Below are 16345 nucleotides of genomic sequence, written 5' to 3'. Positions count from 1 at the left end.
AATTAAAAATCCCATTCTGTCTGCCTGCTTGTACATCCTGCACAGTCAAACAGATGGCTCACTTTGGCGATGGTTTTACTGCTGGTACAAAGAAGACCAAGAGTAACCATACTTCTATTCTCAAAGTCACTACTGGAGGTTCAATAGGATATGATCATGATCTAGGACCAATGTTTTCTAGAGATGTTAACTTTGAATGGATTATTTGTGCAATGTGGAGCAACATCCAATTATCTCTTCAGCAAAGTATACCAAATGCAATCCTCCATGACATGTTTTGACCCAGAACATCAGAGGAACTTTGAATTCTAGTTTTACCTTAAAAAAACATTAATCTGGAAGCATTGTTGATCTCAGAAGAAGTGAAAAATCATCAATTTTATTTAAAAAAAATTACAATGTCATAAAAAAAAGTTTTTGCCATTATTCACAATTACCTTAAATTATCTTCTGTCAGTTAGATGTCTTCTTACAAAAACCATTTTGCATATAAAAACGTTTAACAGGCTATTATTTGAACTTGAAATTATTTTTAATTATGGAATTTGCATAATTTCTTGTGTTTAAAATTTTTAACAAATTCCAGGTTTATTTGGTATTACAATCTTTTGAGCGGTGAATAACACTTTCCATAAAATGTATTTTGGTTAGATAGTGTTGTGCGCGGCACAGTACATTCTATTGAAAATAAACTATTTTCTTTGTAATAGAAAGTGTTGTGCGCAGCACAGAACATTTCAGTACAGAATAAACATGGAATTTGTAAAAAATTTCAACAACAAAACAAGCAAATTCCATAATTAAAAATAATTCCAAGTTTTTTATGTGTTTAGAATATATTTTATGGGCCACTGGTATTTTTTTGTTTCAATGTCTTCAAGACACCAACATTTTTTTTCAAGACGTCTTGGATGAGAGGATACAATTTTTGAAGTTTCAAAAATGTCTTCAAGATACATGTCTTAAGACATATATTCCATGTCTCAAGACACATCTTCAATGGTTTCATGTCTTAAGACGTATGCTCTATGTCTCAAGACATAATGTGTATGTCTCAAGACTGTCTCGAGACGTCTTAAGACAATGAGGTTCATTTGCTATGTAGTTCTATACATGTTTTGTGATGCCAGATGTTACAGTCATCACAGCATACTCCTTCGCAGTTCCATGTGACTGGGTGTTCACAAAGTCCACATGGGTAGATACTTTGTTGTTTTGTTCTTGGTCCCGGGTTTTGCTCTATGTCCCCTGCAAGGAGGAGAATTAGTATTGCCATTGAATAGTTCTTATTTGGCTTAACAGGTAATGTCATTGGTTTACGGCCTGCTGATGACCATTTGTTGTTTAATAGATTTGTAAGTAAGTGACGATGGTCCCATGATTTTTCATTGAAGATGGATTGCCCAATATTATATATCAGAGTCACTGCTATTATCAAAGTAAATATTTTCATCTTGTAGATTTTTCTATGAGTATCAAGCTTTTGTAAATGTTGGGTTACAGTTGAGGTCTTCAGTTTAGCTCAGAAGAGCCCGTGCTGACTGAAACAACAACAGCAATTACCAACAGTTAATTTGTGCTTGCTCAGCGATCTTCTTTAACCAGGTTTTTGCTAAAAGGTTGTCTGGGTGGATTCCGTCAGCGTATAGGTTATAGTTGTATTGTGTCCTGGTTGTTGATGTTCTGTGGTCTCCTTTTTTAAATTTAGATTTTGTCTGTAAATCGTTTGAAAATTTTGGAGAGTGACTATTTATGTTGGTATTTAGTTCTTTGATTTTGAAGTTTAATCTGATGACTTGATCTGTAAGTATATTGTCCTGTTCTTTAAATTCTTCAGGTGTTTTGTGTTTACGGTGGCAGTTCCAGCGGTAGATTGAGTATACTGGTGTTTCAAGTATTGTTATTTTGCAGCTATCGTATTGTTGGACTAATTCAATAATTTTATTGTAGTAATCTATCAGATGATCTATAGTTTCATCAGTGTAGGTGTTGATTGAAATATATTTCTTGTTATAAGATGTTAGGTCGCAAGTGCCTAGCCAGACATATATCCATATAGCTCCTAATTCTCTAGTCTTAATATTTAGGGTTGTTTGTAGCCATTTAAGTCTGTCATGCAGCTATTTTGGCGCCACTCTTACACCACCAGATAATTTCTTTTTCTACTGAGTGTGATCTATTTACGTGGTTTTTGAGCCAATTTCCTTTACTGTCCGAAAATACTACAGGTGTAGTTTCATAGTATTACAGCTTAATATATATACTTTTCATACACTCACTTTTACCATTGACAGCCATTTCTAAAAGAATGAAAATTCAATTTCATCCCTTTCTATGTAGACAGAATACAAGATTTGCACATTTAAGGAAACCTTGTTAATTACCAAGCATTGTTTCAATTATAATCCATACTTTGAAAAAAACATATTTATTGCAATGTTTGAGTGAATTGTTAATTTCAAATGTTATACATTCATATTGCTGATCATTGCTAAATAAACACCTATAGAATTGAAAAGGCTGATTATTGTTACATAAACAAATCTGCATTCTAATCTGAATAATTACTTACTAATTAGTGACAGTACATATACATGTACATCATTTAAATGTAATTTTTCTACATGTAAATGTTAATTCTTAATAGGAGTTAAATTTATTTAAAAAAAAATAATTTTGTTTTATATTTACAGTTTTACCAATCCAGACAAACAAAAAAAGGTTATATATATATCTTAAATGTATAACAATGGTGTTTGATCATTGGATCCTATATAAAATTCAGACCAGTATTTTATATTACCCAGTATTACATGCCCAGTATATTACCCAGTAAAACCCGGTTTTCCCAGTATTTCCCACTGGGCTGGGCAATACTCATAAAACCCAGGTTTTTGCCAACCCTGGCTGGAATCAATTTATTACATTTTGGTCTGTTTTTGAAATTGCCATTTATAACCAATCATTCATCATTATTTTGTGTATGCCAGTAAATTGTATATTCACTGGTGGTAAGCGGATGGTCGTAACTTAAAGTTACGACCATCCGAAGATGGGAGACAACTCTAGTAATAAAGTTTCCTTTTCCGATTTTCGTGCAGTAAAAAAAATGTTTCAGTCAAACCGCTTGTCTCATACATACTAATCGTCAGTGTGTTGATATTGAAACAAAATTTGATACATAAAAACATTCCAATTTTCGTAAAATGATCATTCAATAATTCGAGCATGATGGTCGTAACTAAAAAATCAAAAATTGTTCAGGATGGTCGAAACTTAAAATTGTGATGGTCGTAACTCTTTATTAAATAGGACCGAATAAGACAAGTCAAGAGTTTTAAATGTGTCTATTGTTTTATGAATATATTATATGATATATTTGTGAAGTTGATTTCACTAAATGATAAAAACTAAAAGGGATGAAGAGAGGATACCTGTAAAGTGCGAAAGGAAAGAAAATTGGAATGAATCGGAAAAAAACCCAATACAAAATGAAATGACCAATCACTGTTTCTTAAAATATAATGTATAAAATCGACCAAGAGGCAACTAATTATAAGCGGTTAAGTTTAATAACAATATAAATTTCTCAAAAAGGGAGAATTCATTTTAAAACACAGCTCTGGTTATGATCATTCTTAGTTACGAATTAAGAAAAGGCGCTTTTAACAAATTTGACATCACATGAAATAACAGTATCCTGATTTATTTTCTTTATATTTTGCATGTATTGAAAAGATAAACTTTTAAAAAACTAGTATGTACTTACTAGACGGAATTCAAAAGAAAAATCTACAATTTAAAATTGATACTTTTTAAGTCGAGATAGCATAAGTAAGGAATCAAAATAATGTAATGGAGGTCGTTATCGAGACAAGACCATATCCGCGAATTCGCAGGTCCATTATCGAATTAATTAAAAGTCGTATTGTCTTTGGTATATTGTCAAGCTGATTATAAGGTGCAATTTCGAAGTTCAGGTATAATTATTACCCGTGGTTTTAGAAAGTTCTGAATACGCCATGCTATCCGCTATACATCTTTGTGTTTCTTATGGAAAATACCATGAACCCTGGACCACAGGTTTTTTATTCCAAATTCACAAAGGGAATGATGCATCCGATCTTAATAACCATCGAGGAATTACAATTACTGATTCATTGGGGAAGCTTTTTTAATAAGATACATGTCTTTGTAAATTCTTAAATAAATATTATATCATTGGTGATAGCCAAATTGGGTTTATCAACAACAAAAAACACGACCATCTGACCATATGTTCATTCTAAAAACTATTATTAATAAGTATTGTAATACAAAAGAAGGTAGAGTGTTTGCCTGCTTTATTGATTTCCAGAAGGCTTTTGATACTGTCATTCTCCCAGGGACAAAACTTAAGCTATTGAATATAGTTAAAGAGTATGATAAGAGATCTCTTTAGAACTAAAGTTGGAGTAAAACAAGGAGACAATTTGACTCCAAATTTGTTTAAAATTTGTATAAACGAACTTCCTGATTGTATTAAAAGTTCCCCTGCTCAAGCTGTTGTTTATTCACGACCAGTTTATTCTTTACTATATATATGCTGATGATATTGCCATTTTTTCAACCTCAGCAAAAGGACTTCAAAGTAAACTTGATGGATTAAGATCGGTGTTTGAAAATGAATCCCATTGAAACCAAGGTGCTTGTATTTAACAAGACAGGCAGACATATCAAACATGATTTTTATTTTAATAAAAGACTCATTGATTGTGCTCAACATTGTAAATATTAAGGAATAACTTTTAGTGCATCTGGATTTTTTTCCTTCACTCAGAGAGAATTATATAATAAGGCGTTAAAAGCCTACTATAAGCTACGCAAGGACATTCTGTCACTGAATCCAACTTTAAAAAACAGTCTTCATGTTTTTGAGCATACAATAAAACCTATTCTCTTATATAGTACTAAAATTTGGGGATATTTCAACCCTTTCAAAAAAAAAAAAATAATCTATGACTACAAATGTAGATCAGGCTTATCCTAAGATTCTTTCAGAAAGACTACGCATGAAATTTTGTGAACATTTACTTGGTGTTACAAAAGAGAAACACATTTTGCCAATCTTTCTTAACTCGGTAGATTCACTCTGTATTTTGACATTGCAAAGTTTATGATCATATACTAGCACAGGCTTGACAATTTGGGATCATCTTTCCACTACTAGAGGAGCCATATTTAGAGTCAAAATAACTACACAATTAAAAAAAATCCTTCACTATATGAATCCTTAATCTTCTTTCTAAAGAATATCAAAGGGGTTAGCAATTTACATTGTTTGCTATATGCTGATGATAATGTATTTTTTTGAATTTCAGCAAACAGTATTCATACATAGCTTGTAGCCAGGATAATATTTAAAATATAGAACTTTATGCTTCAACTCAGCGTGCTGGTCTTTTAAATCTAAGGACATTCATACAATATAAACATATAACATAAACATTATTTTCAACCTGCATATGTATGTGATAGTTGCCGCAGTACATTTAGTTCTACCTTGTAATATTATCCTAGCTACAAGGCTGGCTATAAACTACTAATATGTGATCTAATTCTTAAATTCAAAGCGTGTAGCATTGTAAAATATTTACCTGCATATGTATGTAATATTTGCCGCAGTACATTTAGTTCTACCTTGTAATAGTATCCTGGCTACAAGCCTGTCTATAAACTACTAGTATTTGATCTTACTCTTAAATTCTTTTTATTCTAAACCAATACTTAGAACAAATATCAATGATGTACCGCAAGATTGTCATGCAATCGATAAAAAATAAAGACAACACGTTAAAAATACCAGGCATTTGTGGATTTTCATTAATCATGATTCACCAAAAGCCGAATATTTGAAAGCCAATGGTTTATAAAAACTGCAATAGCTAATTAAAAATTAAAGAAGATTGTTCAAAATTGTACGTTCAATAATTTCATCTGCCGACATGATTGCAGGTAATAAAAAGTCGTAAATAACAAAAATCTGAAAGCAAATATTCAACAATGTTATGCCTTAACGTACAGTAAAAATATATATTAATACTCAACCCTAACATACTATTTGGCTTAATGCGAGTTGATTAGTTTTCAATGTTTCTCCTAAATGGTGGTCGTTTGGAACATATCAAAAATGTAATGTTTGATAATTCTTTAACTTAATTTCTGCATACCATTATCAGAGTAACAATTGAAAATATTTTTTGTAGTAAACTTTATATAACAACTGAGTTTATTAACATGGTTATGCATGTGTACAGTACTTTTAAAATAATTTGATAAAAGTTCGTCTAAATACTTGAGTTACGGTCATCTTTCAAAGTTACGACCATCTTTTGTCGGTTACGACCATCATCCAAAATACTATAGTTGACATTACGACCATCACAAGTTAAAGTTACGACCATCATGCTCGAATTTTTGAATGACTATTTTACGAAAATTGGAATGATTTTATGCGTCAAATTTGGTTTCAAAATCAACACACCCACGATATGGGTATGTGACACAAGCGGTTTGACTCAAATTAACCTTTTACTGCACGAAAATCGGAAAAGAAAAACTTATCCTTAGAGTTGTCTCCCATATTCAGATGGTCGTAACTTAAAGTTACAGTTACGACCATCCGAAGATGGGAGACAACTCTAGTAATAAAGTTTCCTTTTCCGATTTTCGTGCATTAAAAAAAATGTTTCAGTCAAACCGCTTGTCTCATACATACTAATCGTCATTGTGTTGATATTGAAACAAAATTTGATACATAAAAACATTCCAATTTTCGTAAAATGATCATTCAATAATTCGAGCATGATGGTCGTAACTAAAAAATCAAAAATGTTCAGGATGGTCGTAACTTAAAATTGTGATGGTCGTAACTCTTTATTAAATAGGACCGAATAAGGCAAGTCAAGAGTTTTAAATGTGTCTATTGTTTTATGAATATATTATATGATATATTTGTGAAGTTGATTTCACTAAATGATAAAAACTAAAAGGGATGAAGAGAGGGATACCTGTAAAGTGCGAAAGGAAAGAAAATTGGAATGAATCGGAAAAAAACCCAATACAAAATGAAATGACCAATCACTGTTTCTTAAAATATAATGTATAAAATCGACCAAGAGGCAACTAATTATAAGCGGTTAAGTTTAATAACAATATAAATTTCTCAAAAAGGGAGAATTCATTTTAAAACACAGCTCTGGTTATGATCATTCTTAGTTACGAATTAAGAAAAGGCGCTTTTAACAAATTTGACATCACATGAAATAACAGTATCCTGATTTATTTTCTTTATATTTTGCATGTATTGAAAAGATAAACTTTTAAAAAACTAGTATGTACTTACTAGACGGAATTCAAAAGAAAAATCTACAATTTAAAATTGATACTTTTTAAGTCGAGATAGCATAAGTAAGGAATCAAAATAATGTAATGGAGGTCGTTATCGAGACAAGACCATATCCGCGAATTCGCAGGTCCATTATCGAATTAATTAAAAGTCGTATTGTCTTTGGTATATTGTCAAGCTGATTATAAGGTGCAATTTCGAAGTTCAGGTATAATTATTACCCGTGGTTTTAGAAAGTTCTGAATACGCCATGCTATCCGCTATACATCTTTGTGTTTCTTATGGAAAATACCATGAACCCTGGACCACAGGTTTTTTATTCCAAATTCACAAAGGGAATGATGCATCCGATCTTAATAACCATCGAGGAATTACAATTACTGATTCATTGGGGAAGCTTTTTTAATAAGATACACGTCTTTGTAAATTCTTAAATAAATATTATATCATTGGTGATAGCCAAATTGGGTTTATCAAAAAAAAAACACACGACCATCTGACCATATGTTCATTCTAAAAACTATTATTAATAAGTATTGTAATACAAAAGAAGGTAGAGTGTTTGCCTGCTTTATTGATTTCCAGAAGGCTTTTGATACTGTCATTCTCCCAGGGACAAAACTTAAGCTATTGAATATAGTTAAAGAGTATGATAAGAGATCTCTTTAGAACTAAAGTTGGAGTAAAACAAGGAGACAATTTGACTCCAAATTTGTTTAAAATTTGTATAAACGAACTTCCTGATTGTATTAAAAGTTCCCCTGCTCAAGCTGTTGTTTATTCACGACCAGTTTATTCTTTACTATATATATGCTGATGATATTGCCATTTTTTCAACCTCAGCAAAAGGACTTCAAAGTAAACTTGATGGATTAAGATCGGTGTTTGAAAATGAATCCCATTGAAACCAAGGTGCTTGTATTTAACAAGACAGACAGACATATCAAACATGATTTTTATTTTAATAAAAGACTCATTGATTGTGCTCAACATTGTAAATATTAAGGAATAACTTTTAGTGCATCTGGATTTTTTTCCTTCGCTCAGAGAGAATTTTATAATAAGGCGTTAAAAGCCTACTATAAGCTACGCAAGGACATTCTGTCACTGAATCCAACTTTAAAAAACAGTCTTCATGTTTTTGAGCATACAATAAAACCTATTCTCTTATATAGTACTAAAATTTGGGGATATTTCAACCCTTTCAAAAAAAAAAAAATAATCTATGACTACAAATGTAGATCAGGCTTATCCTAAGATTCTTTCAGAAAGACTACGCATGAAATTTTGTGAACATTTACTTGGTGTTACAAAAGAGAAACACATTTTGCCAATCTTTCTTAACTCGGTAGATTCACTCTGTATTTTGACATTGCAAAGTTTATGATCATATACTAGCACAGGCTTGACAATTTGGGATCATCTTTCCACTACTAGAGGAGCCATATTTAGAGTCAAAATAACTACACAATTAAAAAAAATCCTTCACTATATGAATCCTTAATCTTCTTTCTAAAGAATATCAAAGGGGTTAGCAATTTACATTGTTTGCTATATGCTGATGATAATGTATTTTTTTGAATTTCAGCAAACAGTATTCATACATAGCTTGTAGCCAGGATAATATTTAAAATATAGAACTTTATGCTTCAACTCAGCGTGCTGGTCTTTTAAATCTAAGGACATTCATACAATATAAACATATAACATAAACATTATTTTCAACCTGCATATGTATGTGATAGTTGCCGCAGTACATTTAGTTCTACCTTGTAATATTATCCTAGCTACAAGGCTGGCTATAAACTACTAATATTTGATCTAATTCTTAAATTCAAAGCGTGTAGCATTGTAAAATATTTACCTGCATATGTATGTAATATTTGCCGCAGTACACTTAGTTCTACCTTGTAATAGTATCCTGGCTACAAGCCTGTCTATAAACTACTAATATTTGATCTTACTTTTAAATTCTTTTTATTCTAAACCAATACTTAGAACAAATATCAATGATGTACCGCAAGATCGTCATGCAATCGATAAAAAATAAAGACAACACGTTAAAAATACCAGGCATTTGTGGATTTTCATTAATCATGATTCACCAAAAGCCGAATATTTGAAAGCCAATGGTTTATAAAAACTGCAATAGCTAATTAAAAATTAAAGAAGATTGTTCAAAATTGTACGTTCAATAATTTCATCTGCCGACATGATTGCAGGTAATAAAAAGTCGTAAATAACAAAAATCTGAAAGCAAATATTCAACAATGTTATGCCTTAACGTACAGTAAAAATATATTAATACTCAACCCTAACATACTATTTGGCTTAATGCGAGTTGATTAGTTTTCAATGTTTCTCCTAAATGGTGGTCGTTTGGAACATATCAAAAATGTAATGTTTGATAATTCTTTAACTTAATTTCTGCATACCATTATCAGAGTAACAATTGAAAATATTTTTTGTAGTAAACTTTATATAACAACTGAGTTTATTAACATGGTTATGCATGTGTACAGTACTTTTAAAATAATTTGATAAAAGTTCGTCTAAATACTTGAGTTACGGTCATCTTTCAAAGTTACGACCATCTTTTGTCGGTTACGACCATCATCCAAAATACTATAGTTGACATTACGACCATCACAAGTTAAAGTTACGACCATCATGCTCGAATTTTTGAATGACTATTTTACGAAAATTGGAATGATTTTATGCGTCAAATTTGGTTTCAAAATCAACACACCCACGATATGGGTATGTGACACAAGCGGTTTGACTCAAATTAACCTTTTACTGCACGAAAATCGGAAAAGAAAAACTTATCCTTAGAGTTGTCTCCCATATTCAGATGGTCGTAACTTTTAGTTACGACCATCCGCTTACCACCAGTGTATATTGTAGTTGAATTGATTGTACATTTCTGTCTGTCACTATAATCTGACCTTGACATCAATCTGTCAAGTATAATCTGACCTTGACCTCATTTTCATGTGTCATTGGTCAATAATTCTTATTTAATTTTGCATATCAGGGAACATGTATATATATACACTATTGGCCTGTATTGGGGGGCTTCTGGTAGTCGCTCTTGAAGTTATAACTTTTTCAATAGATGACATCACGTTGATAGTAAAATTGAGAATGGAAATGGGGAATGTGTCAAAGAGACAACAACCCGACCAAATAAAAAACAACTGCAGAGGGTCACCAACAGGTCTTCAATGTAGCGAGAAATACCCGCACCCGGAGGCGTCCTTCAGCTGGCCCCTAAACAAAAATATACTAGTCCAGTGATAATGAACGCCATACTAATTTCCAAATTGTACACAAGAAACTAAAATTAAAATAATACAAGACTAAGAAAGGCCAGAGGCTCCTGACTTGGGACAGGCGCAAGAATGCGGCGGGGTTAAACATGTTTGTGAGATCTCAACCCTCCCCCTATACCTCTAACTAATGTAGAAAAGTAAACGCATAACTATACGCACATTAAAATTCAGTTCAAGAGAAGTCCGAGTCTGATGTCAGAAGATGTAACCAAAGAAATAAAACAAAATGACAATAATACATCAATAACAACAGACTACTAGCAGTTAACTGACATGCCAGCTCCAGACTTCATTTAAACTGACTGAAAGATTATGATTTCATCATATGAACATACTTTCTGTAACAAATGTTAACATGATAGCAGCCAGCTGAACGTTTAGTTTTTCTTTTACTTCACGTTTGTCAAGGATTTGTATAGTCTCACTTGTAGTGTAAAAAACAGATAGGGAATAAGGGTTTAAACAGAAAGATTTTGAAAGCAGAGAACAATGTACAATAATCAGCACGACTTTAAAAGATTTAAAAAAAAGATGCAGATACTTAGAATCAGTGACAAACCTTTGTGTCGCAGTTGTGTTCTAGTTGGATGAATAGTTTTGATTTTTGCACTTTTTTTTCGGTACACACACGTTTATTTTGATATTGTGGTTATTAACTATGACCAACAACACCATGTATTTTAACAATAATCATGATAAAGAATCTAGACATGAAGTGAAAAAATGGGATATATTCATAACAACTTAACAAAAATAGTAAGTATAAATTCTCTTAAAACCAGAAGTGAAATATTTGTTTCTGTGAAAAATACATTTTCATACCCTTACTAATCAAGCATTTGATTTCTTTTTCAGAATGAAGTTTTCATCTACTGCAGGTAATGGGGATGACGTAAAGGTTTCTCCTTATCCTGGATTTGACTTAGATGGTGATTACAATACACCTAGAGCTCCACCCAGAGTTAAACCAGAGGCACAGGAGTATGCTGATAAGAATAAAGGATCACTTCAGCTGTTTGGCAGTGGTACTCCAAGACCAATTGTTCAAACACCAAGACCTGAACCAAAATGTCCATCAACTGAAGGTATGAGAAACTATGAACTTGGACGGCATGGAACAGTCTCAAATTTATTAAATGGTTCTGCCACACCTAGACCAGATCCAGCACCTGCCCCTAAAATGCGTCCTGAAGCAATGGGGATCGCTGGAGGTCATAATGGACAATCAACATCTAATCTGTTTACTCAGTATGGTAAACTCCCTATGAGTGCAAGGGCTGCTCCTAGAATTAAGCCAGAGGCAGAGGGGGCTTATGAACCTCACAAAGGAAATAATATGAAATGTCTTCTTCATGATCCAAAAAAGTTGCCTGCATCAGCTCGAGCAGTTCCTAGAGTCAAGCCAGAGGCTGCAGGTATTGCTTGCAAGGAAGGAAGAGGAATGATGAAAAATCAGTACAAGTTTGCTTCTGGTGCCTTGTCTGATAGACCTGAACCCCGTGTCAAACCAGAGGCATCTGGAAATGCAGAGAAAGGAAAAGGAAATGCAATGAAAGCTTTACAGTATGATTATGGTCACCAGCGAGCATCTCCAAGACCAGAACCAAGGGTTAAAGAAGAGGCATCAGGAACTGCAAATCTTGATAAAGGAGGGCGTATGTCTCGGCTCATGCATGAAGGAAGTAAAATGCGAAAATCTCCTAGACCACCACCAAGAGCGACAACAACTGAAGCTAAAAATATTCTTAGAAAATCTCAAGGTCAGATGTCTCAAATATTTGCAAGCTCAGCTAAAATGACACTTGTTCCTAAAGCTGGAAGATGATTTGTCATATGATATTATACCATTACATGTCCACATGAATTTGTTGTCGTGTACAGTTTCAAATATTGTTTAAGGATAAACAGAAAACAAGGCAGACACTTTACATTGTATGATTTAGTCAGGAAATACGTATTTAATGTAACTTTTTTCAGAAAATGTTTGAACAAAAGCAGCACACTAGATTGTCCATTGTTCATAAGACGTAACTGATATATTTAACAGCTACGTTATTTGCATAAGTTACATCCCTTTAATGTCAGGCTCTCATTTTCTTATTCTATCATGGTTGTGGATAAATTAAATAGAAACCATTAGGTATTGCATATATTATAAGAAAATTAACATGAAAAAAATGCATATAATCTTAGTAAGGACCATTAAAAATGTTTGTAGTTGATCTAAGATATACTAGTATTGCACTTAGTTTTAGCTAAATATAATAACTTAAATAAGCTTGAACAAAATATTCTTTGACATATATATATATATATATATACCCTTTCACAGTTTTTGAAATATTTTAAATCATTATTTTCACATATATCCACAATAGGTCTTCATTTCAGACATATTTATTGACCACAAGACAAGCCATCTGAATCCATCATAGGTTTCAAATTTATGTATAAGCAACCAAGAATAAGATTATTAGCACTGCTATCTTAATCAGGCAACATTATTTTAGCCAAAAAATTATTGATAGTGTACTTACTGATAATTCACCATTTAACATATTTTCCATTGTCAGATTATATTACAAAATGTATTACTTCCATCATAAAGCTACAGATTTGTCTGATGTGTTTTGTGTTTAAGGCCTAACTTTCAGATTCAAAATTTTGACAGATATATTTTCTGAGATTTGTAAATACTAAAGTTCAATACTGGCTGTTCTTTCTTTAAATTAATTCATTCAAAGAGAAAGAGTCACATGATAAGTCTGAAATATAATTTGTAATTTGTTTTCATTTTGAATGAACAACATTCTGTATAGTAGAATTATTGTGGTGCTTTATTTTTACACTTGCCTGTATTTAGAAGTGTCATTTGTCACATGTTTTTATTCTAATAAAATATTTTTAAGTTATAGAACTGATAATTGTAATTTACTAAAGTTACAGATTATTTTATAAAGTAATTGTCATTAACATAATCATTTATTCTTTTTGTTTTGAATAGTAAAAATAACTATACATTTGCCAAAATAGGTTTCATGGTATTTGCTCAAATGTTATGGGTAATTATTATATGTATGAGTAGTTTTAGAATTATTCTATAAAAACTGACTTTGTATGAACAATTATGTACAGTATATGTTATTTGTTTCCTAATAAATACAAAGTTTTTAACATTGCCTTATAATTTTGTCACTCTTTTTATTGACAAACTGGTTTGTTGAAATTCAATCACTATTGTTGTAAAAATCAAGTCATTTTTGGCAATACCAATCAAGTGTTAGTTTAAAAATCAGTCTCATAATGAAGCTTTTACTGTCATACTTTTAACAAACATTATTTGTCTAAAACAAATTACTCAGACTGAAAAACTGATAAAATAATGAAGTTTTTAACTTGTATGGGATAAAGGGACATAACTCAATGTGAATTTACTCTGATTATCTCAAAAATATCATATTCCTATATACATGTAGGTGCAATAATATTTTCTATTTATTTTATGAAATAAATAAACATGTCCATAGTTATTTTTAGTACCAATTTATTTATATTTTTTCTACAATTTTTTTTATAACAACTATATATTATTGTGTAAATCTATTTTGTGATATTAATTGTCTGTGATGTTCTTGTATTTTTTGTTTTATTTTTATACACACATTCAGTAGAGTAATTTGCTTACCTGTAAATGTTTTGCGACATACACATTACGGTATATTATTAAAATAAATTATCATTTCTCTTCTACATTTTTTTGTAATTCATATTTGTTTAAAACATAACTTGTTTAGAAAATGTTAAATACTCCTTTGTTGAATAACTTATATTTTTGTGACATTTTTTATGTTTTAAAACATAATTTTATCAGTTTTTCTTTTCAAAAGTTAACAACGTTGATGTTTTTTAAAAATTTACAGATTTACAATTATTCTCGTGGTCAATATACATGATATAAGCAATTGAAATCCTGTGTCTTCTAGGAATTGAACGGAACAGAATGTTTTGACTCACTTGGTATATATTTTAATTAACCATCATAATTTATATAAAGTTTTAAGTAAGAAAGAGTAGTAATTTGTTTAGGCATTCAGGTATGTGTATGTAAATTCTTGTAATGTCTAATAACATCTAAGATATCTGTAATGGTAGTAAAATATACATTGTAACCTCCCTTTAGAACACTAGTTACTATTAGAACACATTTTGAGTCAATTTGATGTTTTTTGTAGTCTCTGGTTCCTGCAGACACTTATCAGTTTTGACAACTAGAATAAATTGCAATATAATGGTTATTCTAGAAAACAAATTTCAAAATCATTACAAAACTTTTCATTGAACTCATGAACCTGACTAAAATTGGAGCACTATTTAAGTGTTTAAACACTGTAAATTTTCCTATAATATTTTAGGTTTATATGACTAGGTTAAATGATCATATTGGCCACAAATATGACTGGATTTATCAGATGGCAAATGCATATTTATAAAAAAAACAACTTAAGTGGTTTTATTTGTCTATTACAATTTTGCAATGTGTAAACCAGTTTGGCTGCTTGGCAAGGAAAATAACTTGCCTCAAATAAAATTTTCGATGTCAAAATCATGCTTCTAGAAACAGATTTTGATAATGGCTGTACTGATTCCCTGTATCATGTTAAGATAATTGTCACTAGGATCAACTTTTAAAGGTCAAATCTTAAAGAAAACTTACTTCACATCCATTTAAGAAGTTTTATAAATTTGTTGTTATGTTGATTTTAAACAATGTTTTTTATTGTTTATTGTTTGTTTTATTATTATATCTGTAAACGAGAGAAATAAAAACATTAAAATACTTTTTATTCTTTCAGTTCAAACAAAACTTCCGTTTTTAATATAAAAACCCAAAGTTGAAGACCATTATCACCAATGGGCCTTCCTGTGAATTGAATATACCTACATTCCTTCTACATATATCTGTGTCAGAGTATCTGTATCTACTCAGTAAGAAAAGTGCCAAGTGATCTTAACATCAGGTGTACCTATCTGGTTACTTCATTGTATTTGATTAACTGTTATATTGTATTTGCAAGTTTTGTCCATTACAGAACTATTAATATCTTGAGGTAAATTAAGGTTACATGGTATAATTATTGCCAACCATAAGGTATTGTGCCACAAATAAGATTGGAATGTCTGCTTGCAAGATTAAGTTCAGTCAAACTTCCCAAATTGTCAATTTTACATGCTCAAATTGGTAACTGATTTATTCCCACATACACAAAGAGGTAACTGGTTATCCTCTCTGACATACACAAATGGGTAACTGGTTATCCCCTCTGACATACACAAAAGGGGACTGGTTTATCCTCGCATGCACAAAAGGGTGACTGGTTTATCCCTGCATACGCAAAGTGGTTACTAGTTTATCCCTGCATACACAAAGGGGTAACTGGATTAACTCTGCATACACAAAGGAGTAACTGGTTTATCCCTGCATACACAAAGGGGTGACTGGTTTATCCCAGTATACACAAAGGGATAACTGGTTTATTCCTGCATATGCAAAGTGGTTACTAGTTTATCCCCACATACATAACCTGGTTTATCCTAGGATACACAAAGGGGTATCTGGTTTATC

At 31.4% G+C, this 16345-nt stretch overlaps 1 protein-coding gene across 1 annotated transcript in view; it reads left to right on the top strand.

Annotated features, from left to right (window-relative positions):
• The window catches only part of LOC139514546 (uncharacterized), a 43691-nt gene extending 28131 nt beyond the window's left edge, over nucleotides 1–15560 (top strand). Inside the window, exon 2 of the mRNA XM_071303918.1 lies at nucleotides 11578–15560. Within this exon, the coding sequence (XP_071160019.1) occupies nucleotides 11579–12547 (969 nt within the window). The 5' untranslated portion in view covers nucleotide 11578 and the 3' untranslated portion in view covers nucleotides 12548–15560. The remainder of the gene's footprint in view (nucleotides 1–11577) is intronic.
• Nucleotides 15561–16345: the final 785 nt, after the last annotated feature.

Source organism: Mytilus edulis, chromosome 3 (genome assembly GCF_963676685.1).
Source record: "Mytilus edulis chromosome 3, xbMytEdul2.2, whole genome shotgun sequence".
NCBI classification, from domain to species: Eukaryota; Metazoa; Mollusca; class Bivalvia; order Mytilida; family Mytilidae; genus Mytilus; species Mytilus edulis.
This window is presented reverse-complemented; position numbering and strand designations above follow the sequence as displayed.